General features: G+C 41.0%; 1 protein-coding gene across 2 annotated transcripts in view; it reads left to right on the top strand.

Moving 5' to 3' along the window:
- The window catches only part of LOC112105333 (catenin alpha-2), a 164114-nt gene extending 144855 nt beyond the window's left edge, over positions 1–19259 (top strand). For both annotated transcript variants that reach the window (XM_029910684.1, XM_029910683.1), the window contains one exon: positions 18139–19259. In XM_029910684.1, coding sequence (XP_029766544.1) covers positions 18139–18426 — 288 coding nt within the window. In that variant the 3' untranslated portion in view covers positions 18427–19259. The remainder of the gene's footprint in view (positions 1–18138) is intronic.
- The last annotated feature ends 7951 nt before the right edge of the window (positions 19260–27210 follow it).

Here is a 27210-nt window from a genome sequence, read left to right as displayed (position 1 = left end):
CCTAATGTAACTCGGTAACATAACATGTAATTGCTAAAGGAAATGGTGTTGAACCAGCCAAATCTGATGAATTGTTAAATATCTATTGATGCCAAATATGTGATTATTGTCCTCCTAGCACTTTTCTTGAATGACCTCTGTTGCAAATTCTAAAAGTGGGCCAAATGGAGTATTATTCACTTAAATCCTAGTCCTGCAAACACATTACGTTTGTAACTGTGACATTGAGCTCAATAGGACTACTCCTATGGGTAAAGTTATTCAGCTGTATAAACATTTGCAGAATTGACAAAAGTGATGAAAAAGTGTCTTTGGTGTCTAAATTGGTCTTAATCCTGCTCATTTTACTCATTCAGGTAATCCCACTGAGGCCACCAAAATTTGACATGTACAAGACTATTCTTGAGAATAAAATGAGTGGGGATTGGCTCATTTTACTTCCCCTTGTTCTTTGTTCTTTCTTGGGATATCTACTGAATTTGTAACTCATTTGTTTGTGTTTTAATTTATTTGCAAAGTATCCAGAAATTCCAAACTGCTTCTTTTAAGGAGTAAAATGGCCAATAGTATCTACATAATGAGCCACTTTATATTCACAAATAACATATTCGGTGATTGACCAGAATCTTCACATAACCTGTAACATGGCTACGCCTGTGCTGAAAAATTGAGTTATGCATTTGCTAGCTGACGGACTATCATATCAACTGGAATATTAGATCCTCTACTACTACCTGTGTGATCATATTTCATGTGGTCAGGACTTCTTTTCCTTCTTCCTTTTGCTATGGGCCCAGTCCTGCAAGGTTGAGCTCACTGAAATCAAAAGAAATCTTTCCATTGATTAGGTCTTGGATCAGGCCTTGAATGCTCTCACTGACTTCCGTGGAAATGGAGGGAACTCAACATCTTCCAAGTGTTCAGCACTTGTGAGTTTTATACAAGATGCAAAATATTAGTTGGCAAGCAATGAAACACCATGCCAGTATAGAAGCAATGAACTGTTGTTCTGCCAATATCTGCCATTCAGCAACGCTATTACATCCTCAAAAAGAACAGGAGTACTTGTGGCACCTTAGAGACTAACAAATTTATTAGAGCATAAGCTTTCGTGGGCTACAACCCACTTCTTCGGATGCATATTGAGTGAAACATGATAAAAGTGTCTGTACTTGGCTACCTTGATTATCACTTCAAAAGTTTTTTTTCTCTTACTTAATTGGCCTCTCAGAGTTGGTAAGACAACTCCCACCTGTTCATGCTCTCTGTATGTGTGTATATATATCTCCTCGATATGTTTCACTCAATATGCATCCGAAGAAGTGGGTTGTAGCCCACGAAAGCTTATGCTCTAATAAATTTGTTAGTCTCTAAGGTGCCACAAGTACTCCTGTTCTTTTTGCGGATACAGACTAACACGGCTGCTACTCTGAAACCTGCTATTACATCCTATTCATTTCAGGACTGAATGTGATTGATGGTTTTGGTAAGCTCCCCTGAGGAAAACCATGTATGCCAGCAAAGTCATCCTCAAACTCTTCTTATGTTGACCTGGGCAAAGGCAACCTCAAGCATCTGAATTTAGTTAGGAAGCAATTTGCCTTGGAATGTGAGATATCATCTCAGATGAAGACAGGAAGATAACACATACACAGAGGTTCTGACAGTCTTACAAATGGAAAAAAAGTTGGACAGTCACACTTTTTTAGCAATATAGATTGAAATGCCACATTGTCCTGTTTGATCACACTGACAAAATCACAAGCAACAGCTGTGGCTAACACACTCTTATGAAAAGAAATGTGCTAGTCTATGTGCTTTATTGATGCCATTGTACTGAAAGTCCATTGCACTTTGTGTCTGATAGTTACCCTACTTGGTGTTGATTGTGCAATAACCAATCAACATGAGTCTTTTCCAAATATCTCCAGGTAAGACAGTAAGGAAAAACATGCACTGTCTCTCTAGTTGCTGTACCTGTTCTCTGGATAAATAAGCGAGACTGGTCTCCAGGTTCGCAATCTAACACCTTTATAGAAGCATTACATTCACTTGGAAAAATTGAAATATAAAAAAAATCTAGACATATTTGTTACATCCTTAAACCTTCTCACAAAAGGCATACCATGCAAAATTCAAACCAGGAGGAGACAAATCAATAGTATTGACCAGCTACCCTATATCGACCTCTTATAGATGTAATAGCAACTGAATATGAAAGCCTGCACTTTCTTTCATGCATCTGACATAAATGGGTGCTCAGATTCAGGGAGGGTTAGTGAAGAGACCTGGCTGTGGGTTTTATATACGATCTCAGGTTCAGGAGATGTCCAGTATCAAAGATGGACTGATTTGTGTGTATTTGTCTGCTTGTGAATCCCAGCATAAAATGTTTTATGAAGTTCTGGCTGCATGCAGACCACTCACCTGAATTTTTACCTAACTGACTTCTTGTTGGATCATTGGATTCTCAAGAAACTTTTTATTCTGGGCAGCTTCAGTATCCATGCTGATAATGCATCTTCTGTGATAGGTTGGGATCTTGTGCCTTCTCCAAAGTATTGTTTGACTCAACCACTCTAGGAGACGTAATCTTATTTTATTTTTGTGATGGGACCTTCATCCTCTCCTCCACCCTGTGATTAGGTCTTTTCCTCAAACCAGATGTAGGAGGGACTGTGTCTGTTATCCATCCACAGACACTAAAAGATCCAGCTGAGACGGCAGAATGGTTTCGAGGATTTTATTGTTGTAACATTAGATTGTACAAGAAATTGGATGCCTTTGCAAAGAGAGTTGAAGTGTTCTGCAATATGTGGATAATATGAACTCATTACATTTAAAGAAATGGCTTTGTAGTTTTCTCATGTGTGATCTACTCGTTTGCTGTATTTTTAATGCAGATGTCAAATACAAACTTTCTAATATAGTTACACTGGGTGTGACAGGGCATTGTGCAGGAACTCCTGAGCCACCCTCTGTCACCCCTGCTCCAATTAAGGGAGGTAAATTGGAGCTGGCTAGAGAAACCTGCACCTGTTTGCAAAGGGGAAATAGCTGCCAGCCTAATTAGCCTGGGGCTGTATAAAAGGCTCAGAGGAAGGAAGCCAAGGGAGGCAGACAGAAAAGAGGAAGCCAGGGAAGGGAAGGAGCATGGTACCTCTGCCCTTCTGGGTCCAGGGGCTAAGAAGTCCTCAAGGCTGGAACCCCCAAGCTGTACCTGGTGAGAAGGTGGTGGGATGGCATTATATAAATAAACTGCACTGGTGACTGCTGAGCTAGAAGGTCTTGGAACGGTTTTTGGAGCAGAGAAGAGGCAGGACCAAGTGGGACCCTGCTATGCCCTGTTACACTCGGATAAAGAAACACTGCATCCCAAATAGAACCCTCATCCACATGTCCAGTTTCACTGCCTCCCACACCACTCTAGCTAGTTAGCAATTTCAGATTGTTTTCCCCCATTGCTTTAAGACTACTGAACCAACAACACAAGGAGCTATATCCCTGCTTCCTGTGGGATTTATGACAGATGCATGGAAGAAAGTACAGTTTCTTAACCTTCCGTTCCTATCAGGATGAAAAGAAGCCGATAATAATAATACTTACATAGCTGTAGCTGGACAACATTAAAAACTCAGTGGCTTCCATTTGGCTTGTGTTCCATATTTTCATTTCAAGTGTTAAAATTTATGCTCTCATGATACCTCATTCAAAGGCTAAATGCTGACAATTTGGAACATCAGCCGTTGACATAAGAATGGTATTTTGAGAAAGCAATTTCCAAAATTTCAGCTGGAATGGAATTACATGACCCAATCAAGCAAAGCTGCTGTAAAGTGTCCTAACTCCATTGAAATGAGCTACATTGAGTTACTCCAGCTAAGAACCTGGCCCAATATATTGTTCAGTGCTAGAATATATGGGCCAGATTCTGATGTAAGGCCATATCGACACTAAGAACATTTTACTGATAAAGCTTTTTTTGTGCTTTTTTTAAAACTGGTATAGCAATACCACTATACTGGAGGGCTGCATTAGAAGAAAATGGTTTATGAATCAACCAACAAAAGATGGAATACATGCAAAGCTTTATTGAGAGGGACAATGAGAAGCCAGTATAATTAGATGGAAAGAGTTAAAGTCTGTGCAACAATTTAAATACCTCAGTGTTGAGCCATGCGAGGACCATGGAGCAGATATTAGGGGTCACATGAAGAGCGCTTGGTGCAAATGGAAGGAGTTGACAGGAGTTCTCTGCAATAAGAATATGGCAAGTAAGCTAAAGAGCAAAGTGTATAAGACCATAATTACACTAGCCATGACATATGGGTCAGAAAGTTAGTGGATGAATGAGAGAAGAACAACTACTTCATACTGCCAAAATGAGAATGCTTAGGTGAACACTAGGAAGACAAGAGTTGATGGATGGGGTCACACAATGAAATGGTATGAGTTATCATGCAGGTGGCCCCCATCATGGAAAAGCGGAGAGAGTATCAACTAAGATGGTTGGGTCATGTGAGACAATGAGACATGGGGTGTGTTGGTCAGAGAGTATCAGATCTAGTAGTCATGGGACAAAGACCAGGAGGAAGAATGAGAAAAAGGTGGTTCGAGATGCCAAAGTAGGACATGAAGAAAGTTGGTGTCAGCTTGGACAAAGCAGTCAACAGGAGTGCTTGGACCTGAACAAGAGCTGCTGACCCCAACTAATAGGACAAGGTGAAAGCAAGAAAAAACACTACCAGCAAAGTGCTCCTAATATGCACGCAGTTATACCAGCAAAACTGCACTTTGTACACATGTAATTAAACCTCCCCCAACAAGCAAAACAAACTGTACTGGTAAAAGTGCAGCTTTGCTGATATAGCTGTGTCTACACTAGGGACCTCCATCGGCACAACTACATTGGTCAGGGATCATACCTCTTCACTCCCATGACCAACATAACTGTGCCGACAGAAGTCTGCATTGCAGACCTGGACTAAGTTACACTAAATCCATTGTAGGTATTCTGGATTTAGGCCTTAATTCAGCAAGGTACTTAAGCACATACCTAAGCTGAAGTGAGTGAGTAGTCTTATTTGAAGTCCCCTTAAAGTTAGCAATGTGCTTAAGTACCTTGCTGAATCAGGGCTCTGCATCAGTATAAATAAAATCAGAAGGGGATTTCACTGGGGTCAGTGTGGCCGTGGTATTAGTTGTCTGTGAGATACGGGAAGTCAGACTAGATGATCTGGTGATCCCTTGTGGCCTTAAACTTAATTACTTTAAAGGCACATCTACACTGCACACTCCTTTCAGTGGCATGCAGAGTACATACACGATATTCCCTCCTAGTACGGGGATAAATATCAGTGTAGACAGTGAGAGAGTTCTTAGATGAGCAAAGACACACCTGGACCCTGTGGGTATGTACCCAGGTATATACCTTACATGGCTCTCTATTTGCCCAAGCAGTGCCTTCCCTGCTGACACTGCTGTTTTTAGCAGTGTAGTGTCCTTCTGCCTACTCACTGCTGGAGTCTTTCCTCACTGCATTGAAAAGATCCTACAGAGGGGAAAGACTCCAGCAGTGTGGAGGCAATGGAGAAAGGCTCCTGCCGCTCCCTGTGGCAGGGAAAAGCTCTGACAGCTCCCTGCAGCGGGATAAGACTCCAATAGGAAGGAGGTGCCCGAGCCTTTCACCACTGCAATGAAAAAACTCCAGCAGCTGGGAAGGACTTTGGCAGTGGGGAGGCAGTGGGAACAGGCTCTGGCAGTTCCCTGCTGCTGAGCCTTTCCCCACTGCCTCGTCCCTGCTTTCACTAACACATATAGCTACACGCTGCAGTGTGGACTCAGCCGCTTTTGATTGTGGAATGTAGCTAAACATACCCTACCTGCTGCTGCAAGTGGTATGCAGTGTACAAGGAGCATAACAGTGAAACATGCACTACCGATTACCTCCACGCACAAACTCCATCTTAAATTAACACTTTAAAATATCTTCAAACTTTCTAGTTCACTACCATTTGACCATTAGGGTTTAAGACCTTTTCTATTGGATGACCATTTGGGGCTGGATTCATATCTGATTACTTAAAATAGGTTTAACTTTGATATAAACAAGGGTCCTGATTTTTCAAACAGGTAATCTTTATCTCTGGGTAGTTGCAGAGTGTAAAAACAAAGTGAAAGTTTTTAGGGCTGATGTGAACATTTTTGTTAACTTTTAGGATCATTCACATGGCAGCCTTTAACCATCAGGAGTTATGGGTCAACCGGGTTGATTTAAAATTAATTTAATTAAAATTATGTATTATTGACCTATTATTATAGATAGTTTTTGAAGAAGTAATAAATATTATTCTCTCTCTTCATTTAGCTATTAAATGTAATTTAAAATGTAGCTAAGTTCAGTGAATATCTTCTATTATATTTATCTCTAGATATTTTGTTTTCACAAATTAAATACCTATTTATATTAAATAGACATTTTTATACAAAGAAAATAAAATGGGATCTATTTTTTTTTTTTTTGGCAATTAATATTGGTCAAAGTGATTTACTCAGCAATACAAATGCATCCTCCCTGTCTCTCTATATCATGTGTGTTTGCCTCTGTGTGTGTCTTCTTTTATTAGAACACTACTTATAGTTTTGGATATTGTCATAATGAAACTGGTAACCAACCAAGTTCAATGTAAGTCTCTTCTCAAAATGGCAATGATTCATGTTATATGGAGGAGCTACCCATAATTCTTGGTACATTTGTCTGTTTCCCATTATGATGAAAGAAATGGTATGAAAAACCATGGTAAGGATGCAGAATGTGTTCAATATAACTAAGTCTGCTTGCGAGTCCTTATGGTTTACCTACCTATAATTGAAAAAAATGCAAATGACAACAAGCAGTCAGTGGATTGGCAAGTTATGAAACACAACTACCTACCTAAATGAGTTAAAATGTCAACATGTCAAGAGGAGTAAGTTAATTACAAACCAATGGGAAAATAGCAAGAAAATGGAGAATATACTTTGTTGTCTCTAGCTAACCATGAAACCTTTTTAACATCAGTGTCATGCCCACATTCCAGTTTGGATAATAGCATTTTGCTTACCCACAACACATTGCCACATAGTTTCAACTGATTAATGCATTTTACTTTTCTTCAGGTCCTGGCCCCAGATCCAGCAAAGCACTTTATTACATTGACTTCAGTGGAATTCCTCAGGAGCTTAAATGAGTTGGTGGATTGGGGCCTTAGCCTGTTGTGTAGTGTTACTTTTAAACAACCCAGAGATGGTTGCATTTGAGTCCTGGGTGTAGTGATTCCTATATTGGTTGTCATTAATACGTACTTGTAAAACCGTAAAATGCTTTGGGATGGAAACCACTACAGAAATGTCAGGTAGCATTACTATAATTGTGAGAAAAATATACATTTATTTATATAGGATTTGAAAAAAATTATCTCCCACTGATCTAACTCGCCCACTACACTGACTTAATAACTCCACCTCCACGAGAGGCATAGCACTTAAGTTGATGTAGTTAGGTTGATGCAGTGTCAATGTAGACATTGTGTTGCTTAAGTCAACAGTTGACTCCTTTCAGAAACCATCCCACAATGCTCCACACTGGCAGCTAAATTGGTGCAAGTGCTTCTGGTAAGGACACACACCACCTACAGAGGGCGCATAGTGCAGATATGTAAAAACTGATTCAATTACTTCGGTAGCTGTATGTTTAAGTCACTTAGGTCAACTTAATTTTGTAGTGTAGACTTGCCCTTTGCCTTAAGACACAGCTCTGAGCAAGGGCTGTTGCAGAAGGTGAGCTGCCACAGCAGTAGCTCCAGGAGGCATTATTCCTCATGTGCCTTTCTGAGTCACAATTCCTCCCTTGTTTCCTCCCGGCTCCCAGGGGATATTAATTTACTGCTGGCCTGTACCAGAAGCTAATTGGCCAGTACTACCCCTACAACAATGGGTGGAATGGATCCAAGGTTCTATCCATTTCACACTTCTTCCTTGCTACTTGGTCCGGGGAGGAAGAAAGCAGATGCATAGCACTGCTTATTTCTCTACATCCAGGTCCTGTTAGCCAGAGTCGGGGTGTAAGAGGGTCCTGCACAGTTATGTAATCAAAGTCTCAATCTAGCCCTTACACTGCTGTTCAGTGACTATCCCAATGGTGCTGTTGTAACATTTTAAAATATATGATCACCAAGAATAAAAATAATTAAAAAAAAAAAAAACCTAACCCGATAAAGCCAATCAGACTGAACAATAACCATTAGTACTAGTAGTAAAAATTAATAATTCATACATTTTAAAGCCTAAAGGGACCACTGTCATTCTCTAGTCTGACCTTTTGCATAAGACAGGCTACAGGACTTTCCAGTATTAATTCCTGCTTCAAGTCCAGTAGCTGTGATTGAACAAATCTTTTTGAAAAACATCCATCCTTGATTTAAACGTTTCCAGTAATGGAGAATCAACCACGAGCCTTAGTAAGTTATTCCAATGGTTAGTTATTCTCACTGTTTAAAATTTACATTTCATTATGACACTGAAGTTGTCTAGTTTCAATTCTGGCCATTGTATCTTGTTACAGCTTTGTCTGCTAGGTTGAAAACCCCTTTATTATCAAATTTCTGTTATCTACGTAGGTATGTATAGACTGTGATCAAGTAACCCCTTACTTAACCTTCTCTTTCTTAAGATAAACAGATTGAGCTCTTTGAGTCTTTCACTGCAAGGCATATTTTCCAGTGCTTTAATCATTCTTGATGATCTTCTGTTAATCTTCTCCAGTTTATCAACATCCTTCTTGAATTTTGGACACGAGAACTGGACACAGTATTGCAGTGATGGTCACACCAATGCTGAATATGGAGATATTACCTCTCTACTCTTCTTCAATATATCCCTATTTATACATTCAAACATTGCATTAGCCCTTTCAGCCACAGCATCCGTCAGGAAGCTCATGTTTAGCTGAATATCCATCAACTCTTTTTCAAAGTCACAGCTTTCTGGGATAGAGTCCCCCATGCTGTAGGTATGGCCTATATTCTTTGTTCCTAAACATATGACCTGACATTTGGCTTTATTGAAACTCACTTTGTTTGCTTGTATCAGCATGTTAAGCAATCCAGATCACTATGTATCAGTGACCTGTGCTCTTCATTATTATTTGTTTCATCTGAACACTTTATCAGGAATGGTTTTATGTTTTTTTTCCAGGTCACTGATACTAATATTAAATAGTGTAAGACCAATAACAGATGCCTCCGGGACCCCATTACAAACACACCCACTTAGTGATGATTCCCAGTTTACCATTATATTTTGAGACCTATCAGCCAGGTTTTAACCCATTTAAATTCACCTTTTTGGTTTTGTATTATTCGGTTTTCTTAAGCTGTTGTGTAGAGCCGAGTCATATGCCACACAGAAGTCTAGGTGTACATCAATACTATTACGTTTATCAAACAAAATTACAATCTCATCTAAAAATTATATCAACCTAGTTTGGAAAGATTTATTTTCCATAATCCCATGTTGATTGTCATTAGTTATATTACCCACCTTTAATTCTTTTTAATCAAGTCCCATATCAGTCATTTCATTACTTTACCCAGGACTGATTGCAGGCTGACAGGTCTGTAATTACCCGGGTCATCCCATTTACCCTTTTAAAATATTGGTACTCTATTAGCTTGCTTCCAGTCCTCTGGAAATTCCCCAGTTATCCAAGACCTATTAAAAATCAACACTAATGGTTGGGAGTACTCCTCAGACAAATCTTTTCATAGAACCATAGAAATGTAAGGCTGAAGAGGATCTTGACAGTTCCTGTAGTGGAGGCACTCCCCCCCCACACGCTAACACAGCATCAAGTAAACCTATATAATCCCTGACAGATGTTTGTCTAACCTGTCCTTAAAAAACCTTCAGTGATGGGAATTCCACAACCTCCCTTGGAAGCCTGTTCCATTATAGAACTATCCTTATAGTTAGAAAAATTAACATAATACCTAACCTAAATCTTCCTTGCTTCAAATTAAGACAATTACTTCTTGTCCTATCTTCAGTGGCCATGGAGAACAATTGATCACAGTCCTCTTTGTAGAAGCCCATAACATTTTTGAAGACTTTTTTCAGGTCCCCCTTCTCAGTCTTCTTTTCTCAAGACTAAACATGCCCAGTTTTTTTCAACCTTTCCTCATAGGTCAGGTTTTCTGAACCTTTTATCACTTTTGTTGCTCTCCTCTAGACTATCTCCAATTTTTCCACATCTTTCTTAAAGTGTGGCATCCAAAACTGGACACAATCCTGCAGCTGAGGCCCCACCAGTGTCAAGTATATCGGGACAATTGCCTCTTGTGTCGTAAATACGACTCTCCTATTAATACACCCCAGAATTATATTAGCCTTTTTAACAACTACATTACATTTTTGGCTCATTTTCAATATGTGAGCCACTATGCCCCCCCACCCCCCCCCCAGCAGTACTAGTGCCTAACCAGTTATTCCCCATTTTGTATTTGAGCAGTTGGGTTTTTTAATTCCAAACTGTAGTACTTTGGACTTGTCTTTATTTAATTTCATCTTGTTGATTTAAGACCAGTTCTCCAATTTGTTGAGGTTATTTTGAATTTGAATCCTGTCCTCCAAAGTGCTTGCAGCCTCTCCCAGCTTAGTATCATCTGCTGATTTTACGAGCAGACTGTTCATTCCAGTACAAAAGTCATTAATGAAAATACTGAATAGCACCAGACTTATGACGGACCCCTGCTGGATTCTACTAGATACGTCTTCCCAATTTGGCAGTAAACCATTGCTAATTACTCTTTGATTATGCTCTTTCAACCAGTTATGCACCCATCCATAGTAATTTCATCTAGACCACATTTCCCTACTTGGTTTATGAGAATGTTATTTAGGAGTGCGTCAAAAGCCTTACTAAAGCCAAGATATATTATGTCTACTGCTTCCACCCTATCCATTAGAACAGTAACCCTGTCAAAGAAGGAAATTAGATTAGTTTGATATGATTTGTTTTTCCTCAATCCACTTTGCCTATTACTTATGACCTTTTAATCCTTTAGATGCTTACACATTGATTTTTAATAATTTGTTCCAGTATCTTTCCAGGTATTGAAGGTAAGATGACTGATCTAAAATTCCCCAGATCCTCTTTGTTTCCTTTTTAAAGATGTTTGCCTTTCTCCAGACTCCTGGTACCTCGCCAGTCCCCCATAAGTTCTTTAAGTTAATCGCTAATAGTTTGAAGATTGATTCAGGTAGTTCCTTAAGTACCCGAGCGTAAATATCTTCAGGACCTGCTGACTTGAATACCTCGGTGTATCCAACTATTCTGTAACTTTTTCTTTTCCTATTCCAGCAACACAACTTTCTCACCAAAGGGAGAAAAAGATGAGCACTGCATTGAAAAAGCACATTGGATTGCGAAAGATCAGGGTTCCCTTCCTTCTGCTAGCTCCACTCTCTCTCCTTCTCTAAATCATAGGGGGACTGCTGGAAAGAAAATGCTCTTCCTTTTAAAACTGAGTCATGATTTTCCCCCCATTAAGGATGTAATAAAAGGAAGAGGGAAAATTCTTCTACGTTTTCATATTGTTGGGGAAAACATTAGCAGTCTTCCCTCCCCCCACCCCCCGTTTAGTTTTGTAACTTTTGCTTTTTTTTTTATTCAGACACTTCTGATTATGGTGTGCCTGTAAAAGAAGCAAAACCTCCTTATTGCCACAAGACTCTGGAAAATTCTGCCTCTATTGCAGGGAAAATATATCACAGCGTATAAGCTGATCACACATCCCTCAAAGCCTTATGCCGTTTTTTACACCTGAAATTATCTTCTTGGCAGATAATAGGCTCTGCTGCTCCAGTTCTCTAACCTTGCATTCATTAATTGCAAAGTTAGCTTGTAGCAAAGTCTTTTTTTTCCCGAATGATTTGTGCCTCCTCTTGGGTAGATGGCTGTTTTAACCTGAATGAATGACCAGGCCCCAGTGGAATGATTCCAAGTTTCTTTAAGAATTGTGATTCCTTCCCCACCCCTCTTTGCTGTTGAAGTTTTATGGCACAATAGCCCACGTTTATCATTTATGACTTAGAGGGCTTTTTCCCTAAATGAAAGCAAAAAGTGATCCAAGTCGCAGAACTCTTGAAAATATATCACTTGTATAGCTTGTAAAAAAGACTGTGTTAGCTATTATCACAAAGGGTATCATCACATTAATAATCCCCTTTCCATTGCTAGGGAGTGGAGTTTGCTTTCTGTGTCCGCACAATAACATCCTACGGTTGCTTTTCTTTTCAGTGTTAATTTCCCCTTTTCAGTTATCAGCAGTACATATTTGGGAAAGTGTGTGTGTTTCTGTGCCCAGATTGTGTAGGAAATTAATACATCAAGCTCCTGATTCACTGTTGCATCTGCTCGGTGCCAGTGTACTCTGCTGATTTCAACAGGTCAGCTTAAAACTGAAGTACTGCAGTGGCATAGCAAGGCCTAAAAGTGAATTGAAGTGATGCTCTTTCGGATTAATTCTTCTCTCCTGAACCAAACTACAGGCCAGGACCTGGAGGCAATAAGGAACTCACTTAGGTGGCCAAATTGGATATGGGGGATAATTATGAGCAGGTTTGGTGGACACTCAGGACCTAATAATGTTTGGGGCTTTTCATGTCTCTCATAAGCTTTCAGCGCGTGGAGACATATTAGAATGTAAATAAATATTAAGATCAATGATGGGGTGTCTGGAACTCATCCTTAGATTAGTACTGGTGAGGATGAGCATCCCTTTAATAACCAGTTGAAAAGGAGGGACAGGTGATTAAAGAGGCACAAAACTAAGTGATATGATTTTCTGAGGTGCTGAACAATGGGAGACATCACTGGAAGCCGCAGGTGTGCTCAGCATCTTTGAAAATCAGGCCACTTTTTTAGGTATCCTGGGGTACATCTACACTGCAAAAACAAACCCTGTAGCAGTGAGTCTCAGAATCTGGGTCAACTCCTTGGGCACCCATAGAGGCTAAAAATAGTAATGTAGATGTTCCCGCCCAGGCTCTGAGATGACCCAACACAGACACGCTGGGTTTCAGAGCCCTGGCTTTGGCCTGAGCTGGAATGTCTACCACACTACTATTTTTAGCCCCATAATGTGAGCTCTGTGAGCCCGAGTCAGTTGAACTGGGCTCTGAGACTCACTGCCATGGGTTTGTTTGGTTTGGTTTTTTTTTGCAGTGTTGACATACCCTAAGACCCTGGTCCTCGCACACTTATATGCATGCTTACCTCTAAGCATGTGAATAGGCCCGTTGACCCCCATGGAATTACTTACATGCTTAACTGCATGGGGTAAGTGTTTGTAAGGTCAGGCTGTAAATATGGATTTAGGTGCCTAACTTTTGAAGTTTTGAAAATGCTTCTCTTAATGGTTCTGTGCTTTAGTTCACACCTTCTCTAAACTGCCTATAATCCTTCCCTCCTCAAAGATTTGTCATGAAAATTAAAGTTTGTCAGGCTCTTTGAATTATGCAGCTGAAAGGAGTTCATGGGAGCTCAAAGTATTTTGGCTGTCCCACATTGCTTGATTACAAAGGAAATGCTCCCTGACTATATCACTATATATACTGTAAATATGCATGGAAGTTTCAAAAATAATCATTTCAAAATGAATGTTTGACTGTAGCCCTCAGTTATAACTTAAAATACCCTAATTTAATAGAGATCTGTTATTTGCCAACAAACATATAGACCGCATTATAAATCGGGCAGTGGTTTGGGTATAGTATAATGGGTCGCCCCATCTCAAAAAAGATATATTGGACTTGGAAAAGGTTCAGAAAAGGGCAACAAAAATAATTAGAGGTATGGAACGGCTGCCATATGAGGAGAGTTTAATAAGACTGGGACTTTTCAGCTTGGAAAAGAGACGACTAAGGGGGGATATGATAGAGGTCTATACAATCATGTGGAGAAAGTAAATAAGGAAGTGTTATTTACTCCTTCTCATAACACAAGGACTAGGGACCACCAAATGAAATTAATAGGCAGCAGGTTTAAAACAAACGGAAGTATTTTTTCACACAACCGACAGTCGACCTGTGGAACTCCTTGCTGGAGGATGTTGTGAAGGCGAAAACTATAACAGGGTTCAAAAAAGAGCTAGATAAATTCATGGAGGATAGGTCCATCAATGGCTATTAGCTAGGATGGGCAGGGATGGTGTCCCTAGCCTCTGTTTGCCCGAAGCTGGGAATGGGCAACAGGGCATGGATCACTCGATGATTACCTGTTCTGTTCATTCCCTCTGGGACACCTGGCATTGGCCACTGTCGGAAGACAGGATACTGGGCTAGATGGATCTTTCGTCTGACCCAGTATGGCCGTTCTTATATTCATAGGCGCCAACTTTCTCCGGTGCCGGTGGGTGCCCACGCCTCCCGCCCCTTTCCCCGCCCCTGGCCCCGCCCCGACTCCACCCCATCCCCGGCCCCGCCCCCCATTCAAACCCCATCCCCTCCCTGCCCGTATTGGATCCCTTCCCCAAATCCCCGCCCCGGCCCCATCTCTTCCCCCAGTGCACCGCGTTCCCCCTCTTCCCCCCCACCTCCCTGCCCTGCAAATCAGCTGTTTCAGGGCGCAAGCGCTGGGAGGGCGGGGGGAGAAGCAGGATGTGGCGGTGCGCTCGCAGAGAAGGCGGAGGCAGAGGTGAGCTGGAGCAGGGGGGTGGGGTGGGGCCACGGGGAGCTGCCGGTGGGTGCTGAGCATCCACCAATCTTTTTCTGTGGGTGCTCCAGCCCAGGAGCACCCACGGAGTCGGCACTTATGTTATGTTAGCTAGTCTCCATCAGCATGGTTTTGATGAAAGCTCAGTCAATATGTTTTGCCCTTCCAATGACAAACCACTGGCTTCAGCTTTGATTTAATGGCCTAGCAGAGGCATTGAAAAACCTCAAATCAGGTGCTACAAATATGCATCTGACTGTTAGGGCTCATCAGCAACAAAGGATGGCACAAAAGGAAGCACACAGAACCAAAAGTCATTGCAGGCAGAGAGGGGGGAAAGGAGCAAGAAAGTGTAGGAATGCAGCATGACAAGTTGTGAGAGCCAATCACTCTTCCACCCGAGGTAGTAATCTCAGGGGATGGCACAAATGTACGAATGGGGCAGTGAAGTACCCATTGACAATGTGGAATACAAAGTAAACAGTGCAGTGAACATTTTCTATTACACATGTGACGTGCAAAAGGTCTGAAATAGGGTGCTGGTGAAGAGCACACTGATGTTTTTTATGTGTAAATCACTCCCACTGCATTTTACAAATCTGGATGCTGTGTAGATATCATCTAACTGGATTTTGGAGGCTCCATTCTTGTGCAGAGCAGGGACGGTAGAATCCTTGTGTCTCCGTCTCCATGGAGAAGCTGCAGAGTGTGACTCACCGCTGGCAGTGAGGGATCCCTCTTTTCCTACCTCTGCTTCCTTCTGCTTTGTGAATTCACTTGCTCTCTCACACATCCTCCAGGCCGCTGGAACATTGTTAATAATACTTTGACGCTGCCCATTCCCACCTCCCCTTTCTATTCTGGGAGGGGCAGGTTTCTTTCTGGCTATATTTTGAGCGTGTTGATTAGGGCAACATCCTTGCTTATATTTAGTAACACAAAGAGTTTTCATAGTGCCCATGTATTCTGCATATTACATGTTTGATGTTGCCTTTGTGTGTATTTTGCCTTTTTAAATATACATGCAAATTGTTGTGAAAGATGAAAATGCATCACCCAAAGTTGGGGCTGGAGGGAACCCAGGAAGGGTAGAGGCGCATTAGGAATATTGTGAAATTGACTGGGGAAAGTAGAGTAGGACAGAAGCAGCGCTATGGTAAGTCGTCTCATCTGACATAGCCCCAACAAGCCTGAAAACACTGTTATTTTAGCGGAAAATTAAACCTGTTGGAATGAGGACCTGGTTGGTTTAATAACAAGGAACTAACCCCACTTTTGCAATGTTTTGGAAAGAACTACCGGGACATGGTAACTTGAGCCCCAGTTTAGCAAGTCACTTAGGTCCAGCTCCTCAAAAGTATTTTGGCATCTAATTCCTATTGATTTAACTCAATGGAGTTCGGCACCTTAATACGTTTGTGGCTCTGGGCCAGATTTTCAAAGATTTATAAGCACTTAAAGATGCAGATAGGGGTCTACGGCTAGATCTACAAAGGGGATTTAAACTCAACGACTAACTTCAGGTGCCCTGCAACCTAGCGAAATCTTCAGCCCCAAATCAGGTGCCCAGGCTCCCTATACAAGGTACATAGAGAGTTAGGGATCGGCAAGAGGGGAGTCACAAAAGCCAACAATCTTTGTGGGGAGCCATCTAAGGGAGCCAGTAGGAAATGCTGAGGAGATGGGTGTGGCTTACGCTCTGCCCCTCAAAGGAGCAAGGCTCCTAAATCTGCTCAGAATTCACAGTGGTGAACCTTCTCCTAGAGTTAGCCATACAAACTAAATGAGCCCTTTCTTGCAAAAACCACCAGGCTACAGATATCAGAGGGGTAGCCGTGTTAGTCTGAATCTGTAAAAAGCAACAGAGGGTCCTGTGGCACCTTTGAGACCTTCTGTTAGTCTCAAAGGTGCCACCGGACCCTCTGTTGCTTTTTACAGGCTACAGAGTCAGACTCATTGTCTCTCTGGCCCAAGGAGCAATTATTTACTTACATAAACTGGAGCAGCCTCCACAGAAGATTGAGACCTGCCCCGGGATCCTTCATAGCCCGGTGATGGAGGAAAATGCTAAGTCCCTGCTCTACATTACGCAGAGTGGGGATTTGAACCTAGGTCTTCAACAGCCTGGGTGAGTGAACTGTTGGGTAAACCTCCTCTGGGCTGCGTTTTGTGTGGAGATTTGATCCCATACATGTGCTCTAAGGCATTTTCAGCGCACGCTTACCAGATCAGGCCCCACAGGTAAGATAAGTGGGGGGAAAGCCTAGTTTGTAATCCCCCTGTGGCTTAGATGGGAGCTAAACACCAAGCAGCTCAGCGATGGCAATGTGCACACACACTGCCAGAAATTTAGGCACCGTGAGGATTTTACTGGCAGAAATTTAGGTGCCTAGGAATTTGGGGCACCTACAGGGTTGTCAATTAGGAGTCTAAGGATCTGCATCAGTGGTGGGCAACCTGCGGCCCCCGAGTAGCATGTATCATTGTGACACCATTGTTTTACATACTCATATAATTGTGAAATCTACGCTCAACTACTTTGTCTTTTCTGCTTCTTGAGGGTTTCACAACCTTTTTTAAACTATTCAGGTGGGATTCCCCAAAGGGCTTAGCATGAGCTTAACTCTCCCAGGGATATCAATTGGTGCTTTACACTGACTTAGTGGGAGCAGTTAGGCTAAAGGTGAGAGTTTGGGGAAATCCCACCTGACCTGTTTTATTGTCCCTCGCAGTTAAAAGTAAGGGCTTGTACAGACTGCCACTTGTGTCGGTATAACTTAGGTCGCTCAGAGGTATGATAAGTCACCCTGTGAGCGACATACGTTACGCTGACCTAAGCGCCAGTGTGGAAAGTGCTCAGTAGTCGGGAGAGCTTCTCCCGCCGATATAGCGACCGCCTCTCATGGAGGTGGTTTTATTATGCCGACGGGAAAGCTCTCGCCCGTCGGCAGAGAGCATCTTGAGCAGATGTGCTACAGTGGCACAGCTGCCCTGGTGCATCTGCAGCGCTTCTAGTATCGACTAGCCTTACATTGTTAGAAGTTTGGTGAGAAGTCACTTTTGAGAGGGATTTATGTAATCGAACCTCTCACACACACAAGAGAAACAACTCTTTTTCTTTTGAACTGTTTGTAAAGTTAACGTAGAGTATCACATAGCTTCTATGTAGCTGGCAGTCCAATTCAGTGCACATTACTGGTGGTCTGTACCCGGGACACCTGTGCTACAAACCAGGGTGTATCCTGTACAGAGATTGTTCTTTTTATATAATATTCTGCTGGCCTTCTGCAAGAAAATCTAATCAGACCTGAGAGTATATATCAAATCCTTCTGGAGGTGAGTTCAGCAATAACCCCATCGTATTTCATTCTCTTTTCTATCCACAGCTGGACAGCGCTACGTCCCTCATCCAGGCAGCTAAAAATCTGATGAACGCTGTGGTCCTTACTGTGAAAGCATCATATGTGGCTTCTACGAAATATCAGAAGGTCTATGGTACAGCTGCAGTGAACTCACCTGTTGTATCTTGGAAGATGAAGGCCCCCGAGAAGAAACCCTTAGTAAAGAGAGAAAAGCCAGAAGAGTATCAGACACGAGTGAGAAGAGGTTCCCAGAAGAAACATATTTCCCCAGTACAGGCTTTAAGTGAATTTAAAGCTATGGATTCCTTCTAAAACACTAGGCTTTACCAGGAGGGTTTTATATTCCTTTTTGTATGCATACCTGCCGACTTGTATGCGTCTGGCATGGGGGAAAAAACTAATGAAGCAGTGTCAATTTGCATGCAACCTGAGGCTCTATTAAAGTAATTAACAATCTGCAACCCATGAATGCAGACCAATCTATTCTGATGTTACATGGAGTTATCCCAAGCTTACCTTTTTAAACTATAGCCTAAAATTGGCCAAAGAATTTTCACCTCAAGTGTGGGGGTAAATAATAAACTGAAAAGCAAAACTTTATGCATGCAAGAAACATTAAGTTGGCAGGTATATTTAAAAGAAAAAACCTTGAAGTGTAATGGTAGACCATAAAGCTCGTATTGCTTCTGTTACAGTGCAAAAATGTACTAGCCAATATGCTTAAATGTGTGGCCCAATAATTAAACAATTTAACTTTTAAGTCATCTTCATCATAGTATGTGAATTTTGAACAAGGATAAAGACTAATCCATTTTAAAAATGCTTCCTTTAATCCATATTTTATTCTTTATATTCTAGTAGTGGTTATGACTATGCTCATGTTTCAATTAATCCCATTAATATGGAAAAAAGTTTTACTTTTTGCCAATTGAATTCTTTATGGTGAAGTATGAAGCACAATATGGTGATTGACATTGCCTTTTATATTATTATTATGTTATTGTTAGAAATAGAAGACCTGGTGGTGGAATGCTTAGACACAGAAATTGATTATGTGAGAATTTAGAGGCAAATATGTAGGTGTAGCTTGGATTACAGGTATCTAATATACCATTGTAACCACTAAATCTCAATAAACTCATTTAACCTTGGAATCCTGGGTATGACTTCTATCTTTTAATGCACAGATATCATTCACCATGGCCTTCAGATGAAAATCGATTTATTTTGCATTCACGCATCCATTTTGGGGGTGAGGGAGACAAAGTAGTGTATTGTGTACTCACTTTCCCACAACAAGGAAGGGGAAGGGTGCAAATCCGGCTTGCAGCATGTATGTGAGATAAAATTCTGTGATTCTTCAGTTGAATACCCTCCTATCAATTGTATAGAAAACCAAACAAACAATTGCCCCAAACAGATTCTTTCATGTAATGTGGCAGAAAATATTTGATGGGTTTCACCCCTGAAGCAGCTACACAGTAGTTAATTTGTACTGAATTTGTAAAGCTCTATTTAATGTAGGTGTCTGAGCATCTGGGAGATCATTTTAACATGCCAGAACTGTCTACACATTATTGTACTGAAAAATGCATCATTAACTTATATTCACTTTACAGCCTAAGAATTGGTTGAACTGCATTAATTGGGTTAATATCAGTATAACAAGGTTTTCCCTCTATTTGAATGTAGGACAATCAGCATGAAAGTATTTTTTGTTGGAATTAATTGTTATTTCCTAGAACTTAATAGAGCATTCCTGACCTCTCATGAAAGAGCATGAAATAAAATTTGTATTCATCTGGGGCAGAGTGAGTTATACCATACATGGCATTTATCTGCTTTATATGATTTTGAGAGATGAGTTAGTATGTTTGCCCGGGATATATTGGTTGGACATATGCCGTTGTCTGTTAGAACGTCAGTGCAACACAACAGCATTATATTGCTTCCTCACATACAGACTGAATGCATTAAATACCCTTCAGTCACACCACAAGGAGAAATAAGAATTCTCTTTGGCTATGTTATTTGTCTAGTGCCTAAAGACTCTCAATGAAGATCAGACCCCACTGTGCTAGGTGAGCTTCAAACACATCGGAAGACACGAATCCTCCCTTGAAAAGCTTACACCAGAAGCCTGTGACGCTAATTGTCATGATTTATGGTATTCATTATTACTACTTATTGAGCACCATAGATGTGGTTGGCTCTTTACAAAACAAAGACACAAGGACAAATTCCTTGATGGTGTAACTCCATTGGCTTCAGCAGAGTTACACCAGTAGAGAACGGAGTCCTCGTAATCCCTGCACTGAAACCTTTAAAATCTGTTGCCCAAATTTCCCAGTCCACTAAGGCCAACAACATATGGATTTAAACTGGCCAGTTTCCCAGCAGAGAATCCCTCTGTGTACACAAAAGATGGAGGAAAGGGCGAGTCAAGTGTGAGCTGCGTATGTATCAGGAGTGTGTAGAGCATGGCAGAGCTATACTGAGACCTTCCTTGATGGTGGGGTCCTTACACCAGAAGTTCTAGTAGCATAATTTAGAGCAGTATCCTTCCTACTCTAATTTACCCTGGGGCCAAGCAGCCCTAAATTAGAAAGCTGCAACCAGTTCCCCATGGCCATCAATCAGGGCCTAAGTATTGGATCACAAAAACACAGATCACGGAGCATCGGGAGTATTCCAAAGGGATCTCTTACCACTGGACATATCCCTGTGGGATTAGGTAATACTGGAATACCTTCTATTCATGTTGAACTTTGAGGATCTTTATCTGCTACATGTTTTGACTACTTTAATTATAACTAGTTGTAAGCCAATTAAGAAGAGTGTAAATTGTGAGCATTGGTCTCCCTAATTTCAGTATTACCATTGCTATACCTTGAAGTAACATTTCCAAAATGATGACTTAAAAAAAATAGTACAATGTACAAACCGTTTCTTCGAAGAAATGTGGGCTTTTTGTTTGTCTTCCTCCCTTCACTCCCCACCCCACTTTCAGGAGGAGTAAACAGATCTACCTATCAGCTTAAATGATGGCTCAAAAATGGGAGCCAGTAGAAAGCCAACATTTCAAAACTGAAGACAATTAACAACCACAGGTGATCAATTATTCAATTCAGTAACAAACCAAGGAAAGAGAGTTATTTAAACACTGAGTGAGTGGGGGGAGGGATAGCTCAGTGGTTTGAGCATTGGCCTGCTAAACCCAGGGTTGTAAGTTTAATCCTTGAGGGGGCCACTTAGGGATCTGGGGCAAAATCAGTACTTGGTCCTGCTAGTGAAGGCAGGGGGCTGGACTCAATGACCTTTCAAGATCCCTTCCAGCTCTAGGTGACAGGATATCTCCATTCATTTATTGAGTGCCACGTTTCTAACTCAATATTATACCATAATTACAGTGCAAGGAAAAGCATTAAGCCTCTGGCTGCAGGAGGTAACATTTCTTGCACTTGATCAGGTCTCTTTTGATAATGATTTGCTCCCAGCTGGTGAGCAGACTCCCAGCCATTGGCCTGAAGAACAGCATGGCGTTCTGGCAGGCATCCCTGAGTTGGATTCTGTTTTCAGCAGGAATAAAAAAGTCCTAGCATAGCTCTCCATACTGTGGTCACTATTGTTGTTATTCAAATGCAAGAACATGTGGCCTTTGCATAGGAGACCAGAAATCCAACCTACAATTCTGGCCTGTACACTATTTCCAGCAATGGCCAGTTCTTCTGAACTGTGCCTCTGCAGAGAATGCTGTGGGATTTGGGCTTGCAGCCCATCTTGATGAAGCTGAACCAAAATGTTTCTGTTTTATAGTTTCTCCCTTTGGTAAGTATAACCACCAGTTTTTGACTCAGGTACTAGTGAACACATAGAAGTGGTGGACTTTTTGTGGCAGGTTGGGAAGCACTTTTCTATGAGAGCATTTTTTTTTTTGTTAATAGTGACTAGCGGGAAGAAGACTTTTAAAAGTTAAATGTGGTCTAGTCCAAAGGGTAGCTAATGGGACAGGGTACCTGATGGTCATCTACAAGGGTATGAAGGGTGCACAAATCAAGACCATCAAAGAAATCTTTTGAGTGAGCCAAAGCCAGACTACAGACCTTGATTCAGCAAAACAATTAAGCCCATGCTTCACTTTAAGCATGTATTAAAACATAAGTTCCCAGTAAGACTTAACTGTGTGCCTAACTTGAAGCATGTGCTTAAATGCTTTTCTGCCTAGGATAAACTTAAATGTGCTTAAATACCCTGCTGAATCAGAGCTATGATTAGTAGTAAGGGGATGAATCTAAGGGTACGTCTATACTACCTGCCGGATCAGCAGTTAGTGTTCGATGTATCGGAGATCGATTTATTGTGTCTCATCTAGATGTGATAAATCAACCCCCGAATCGACGCCCGTACTCCACCTTGGCATGAGGAGTAAGTGGAATTGACGGGGGAGCCGCGGCGATCGACTCGCCGCCGTGAGGATGGCCAGTTGCGTATCTTAGTTCGAACCCTCCCCTCCCCCCGCTAGTGTAGCCCAGGCCTTAGCAAAGTAATACTTTGGGCTAATAATGTCCCAATGATGTGATCTACCAGGGTAAACTACCTTCCAGAGACCCATTGCTAGAGTACTTTAAAAGCAGAGTGGATATGAAGCACTAGAAATACACTGCAGACAACAATCCTACATTGGCCAAAAGGTGGACTGGATGATATTTTCCATTTTAAATTTTTATGCTCCTATGATTAAAGCTGGCTATAATTTTTCAGCTGAAAAATGTGGCTTTGGCAAGAACAAAAGGTTTTGTTGGAATTTTTTTAAGAAAAAAATTGATTTTTTTATGGGAAATTTCAAAATAAAACCAAAAATGTTGTTCAGTTTAGAACTGCATTTTTTTTGCTTCATGTTGTTTTTTGAAAACTGAACTGAAACAAAAATTTCTATTCCAATTGAAATATTTTTAATTGAAACAAAACTTTAAAAATTTCATTTTGTTTAGAAATTTCCTGTGAAAAGTCAAAAAATTGCAAACTAAAATGTCTCATTTGAAATTTTTTGGCAGTGCATTACAACAATTGTTTTGCTCTACTTATGATAAGGTACTGATAGACTTCAAGGCCAGAAGGGACCATCGTGATCATCTAGTCTGACCTTCTATGCATCACAGGCCACAGAACCTCGCCCATCTCGTATCATAGAATATCAGGGTTGGAAGGGACCTCGAGAGGTCATCTAGTCTGTAAAAGACCCATAACCTCTAGCTGAGTTACTGAAGTCCTTAAAACATGATTTAAAGACTTCCAGTTATAGAGAATCCACCAATTAATCTAGTTCAGGCAAGCAAGTGACCAATGTCCATGCTGTAGAGAAAGGCAAAAAACTCCCAGGGTTTCCGTCAGTCGGACCTGGGAGAAAATTCCTTTCTGACCCTAAATATGGCGATCAGTTAAACCCACCAGCCAGATACCTGGGAAAGTATTCACTTAAGTAACTTATAGCCCTCCCTACTTGTGATGAGTCTACCTAGTGATACAAAGTGGACCACAGATTTCTTTCAACAGTCTCAAGGTCTCATCTTGTATTTTCAGCTCCTTCTACAATCAAAAGGCAGTCCACTTGGCGTTCCTAGACAATGTTTTAAATCAAGGTATTATCTGTGCTTCACAGGTGCCTGGTAATTTTCAGACTGAGTTGAAACTTTTCTCTATCTACCCTTTGGTTTACCCACTTAGGCACTTGAGTGCATGTTTAAGTGCTTTGCAGAACAGGGATGGACCTAAGCAGGCCTTTAGAGAGGCACTTAAGTTAGGCCTTTAGAGAGTGACAGTTTCATGTGTAGCTAAAGGGTTCATCCCTTTACTCCAATTTTAGCGATGTTCCCCTTGTATCTCAGTTAACATCAAGCCATGGAGAATTTGACAACTGGTGAAGACTACAGGTGATTGAAATGTGTTTTCTTTTTCTTGTTATTTTTTAAAGCAATATATATATACATATAGTTAATGACTTGATCTACACTGCCTTTCATTGAAACTCTTTGCTGGAGTGCCAAAGGAATAGTTTGATGTTGCAGATTGTCCAACCCAATAGTCATTTGTACCTTGAAGTAAAATTTCAAAGTTCCAAACTTGTTTGGCAGGTTCTGAGTGATAATGGATCTGTAAATAGCCATATCTTTGCAGACTGTGAATTTTCCACTATTATGCTCACTTCTCAGTTCCACCTGTCTGAAAACTGGACCAGGGAGAGAGAGATGACATTATTCTGGTCTTTCTGAGCCTGCAAAGGACCCTTATATTCAGAGGCAATTACTTAGCTCAAAGGACATTTCTGATCCAGTTTAGCTTTTACATGCAGACATTAATCATGAGGTTCTTTGGCCTTTGTTATGCAGGAAGTCAGATTATATTATCATAATGGTCCTGTCTAGTCTTAAAATCTATGCTCAGACTCTACAGTGATCAGCATGGTATAAATGCATAGACAGGTCAGATTGATAGACCAGATATCCTATAACGATTGATTTGGCTACTGAAAGACAGATACTAATAAATAAGAGTTACTCTCCAAAGACTCAGGTCTTAGGAGAAATGTTACTCCATTCTCTTTTAGAATCTTTTGTTGGTGGTCCCAGAATTTACTTGCAGAAAAATGTTTAACCTATGATATAATAAGTGGTCTTCCAATGGCCCTGAACACACCAATTTAAGAGTTCAAGTTGCAGCCTTTCGGTGTGTGTAGAGGGAGTATTTTTTATGATTTCAAGAGTGACTTCTCCCCAGAGTTAATTCAGTTTTTAAGAGCTGTAAAGATCTTGCAACCTAACAGAAGAACTATTACTGGACCCTCATTGAAGAATAAATTAGGTTCCTTAGCTCCTGACAAAGGTCTGTGTAAACACTCACATGCTTTTTTTCTTCATTTGTCCCCTAAGACTCCTTTTCTAAAATTGCAATGAGCTGAGGTAAGAGGCCCAACAAACTGCAAGCCATTTTCATTAGTGACCAATTTATCTGTCTTTATGGAGGAAAGGTGGTTGTCTGAGTTTGCCTAGTTTCACCCTAGAAGTCAGTTCAGGTCTTTATAAGAGTGAGGAAGTCATTCTTTTGCCCCCTCTTCTATTTCATCAACAGTAATAAGTAAGAGATCTGCATCCCATGCCTTGTAGACAGATGTTATAGTTCTACTTCAGCAGGAGTGGTTGGAATGTCATTTATTTATTTTGTTGGGGTTGGCTAAAAGTTTCCCTGCACTAACGTCTCTGTTTTACCGGGGGTGTGGGGGGTGTGGGGGGGAACAGCAGCTAATTGATCTCAGCCCACTTTTACACATCATTGTAAAATTGGGCTTCCTATTGGAGAGAAAATGGTTATTCTGTAATTATTTTATTTAAGTTATATTCTCTTTCTTGCGTGTTCTCACACAAACACACACCTACACCATTCTCCCTGTGGTACCTTTCATCCCAATACCATCAGATCCAAATTAGTAGAGGAAACCTTACAGCAAGCGATCGATTGCCAACCCCTACATTTTCCTACGTGTAAAGAAATTTTGGTTGAGATCTTAAAAGCGACTTGTGAATTGGGGAATTTCAATTTTTGGGGGCCCAGCTTCCGACATTTTAAAGGGATCTGCTTTTTAGAGTGTGTGGAGCACCCACATCTGAACATCAGTCCCCTGTTTAAGATATTGCTTGTTGGGCACTGAAAAAAATCCCATATCACTACTTACTTTTGAAAATTGTCCTTCCACTCTGTGAACCCTCAGAGTTATTTCAATGGGAAACTTTTTCTCTGTTTTGTTTGCTTCTCTAAATTTTGAAGCAATGTCAAAATGGCATTGGTATGTCACTACCAATCCTTTGCTCCTGTAGCATGTCAGTTATAGCATTCCATATGGGTGTGTAACCGAATTTAAAGTAATAAGAAAGCACCAGTTACTTTGGTCCATTGTTGGACTAGTGTCGGTTTGCCATTGCCTGACAAAGGATCAAATCATCAGTTCTAGTACCCCAAGTCCAACAGTGGCCAGCACCTGATGTTTCAGCAGAATGTGAAAATAAAAAATAAGCAAGGCACTTTGCTGTTTGAGCTGTGCAGAAACTCTTCTTGGCACCTATGTCAATCAGTTTATGCCCTGAAGCACAAGATTTAATTACCCTTTTTCTCAGCCAGCACAGCTGCAAATGTTGTTAGTGCTCATAAAAATCATCCAACTTTTTTTAATGTTACCAGTGACCTGTCAAATAATTAAATTGACCAAAAAAAAAATACTCTATATCCTGGCAAATTCTTTCTGTGTAGCCCAGTGTTAAAGGAATGTCTACAGAAAAAAATATTATCAGCTCACAAATCATAGGCATTTTCCCAACTGGACAAAATAAATTGTGTTACAGTTAAAACCCTGCTCACTTTTTTTTCTCTTTCATTATCTTTCTCTAGTTTCCTCCAGCCCTCTTTGATTGATCCATCTTAGTCATTCTTTCTCTTTTACAGCTACTCCCTAAATTTATCTCCTCTCTGAAACAGAGGCAGTGCAAATGTAAATACAAGAGTCACTGACAGGAGATCACATCTAAAGAGATGGGAACAGAGGATGACCTCATGAGGGGGGAGAGTTTGAGTGTGACATTTTGGGGTTCACCCAGAATAGCAAGGGGTTCAATCACTGTCTGCGTTGCAACCATGGGTGTCTTGTGGCTGTGCAGCTGTGGTCCAGAGCTCTGACCTCAACAGCCTGGCAGCAGGCCACAAGTCTCACCCTGGCTTTGCCTAACCTGCTTACTCCTGGCAGGCTGACTTTAGTACACTGCCAACCACAAATTCATCCCAAAATTGTCCTACTGCAGGGTCCCTCACAGACAAAGTGTTGGGTTTGCTGCCTTTGCAGAGCCAGTCAAAGACTCTAACCTCTTAGCTTCCCTAGAAGCACACATTTTACTGAACTTACACAGCACTGATGACTGATAATGAAAGCAAAATAAGTTTATGAACAAAAGAACATGGATTTTTTATTTAGCGTGTGCTTAGTCATCTAGCCAAGCGATGGCATCTTCAGTGGTGTGATGCCGTTCTTCTAGGCCACCACTGAACCTAGTCAGC

The sequence above is a fragment of the Terrapene carolina genome, unplaced genomic scaffold (assembly GCF_002925995.2).
Source record: "Terrapene carolina triunguis isolate 2854851 unplaced genomic scaffold, T_m_triunguis-2.0 Scaffold66, whole genome shotgun sequence".
Lineage (NCBI taxonomy): Eukaryota > Metazoa > Chordata > Testudines > Emydidae > Terrapene > Terrapene triunguis.
Note: the sequence above shows the minus strand (reverse complement) of the source record. Positions and strands in the feature narration are given on the sequence as shown.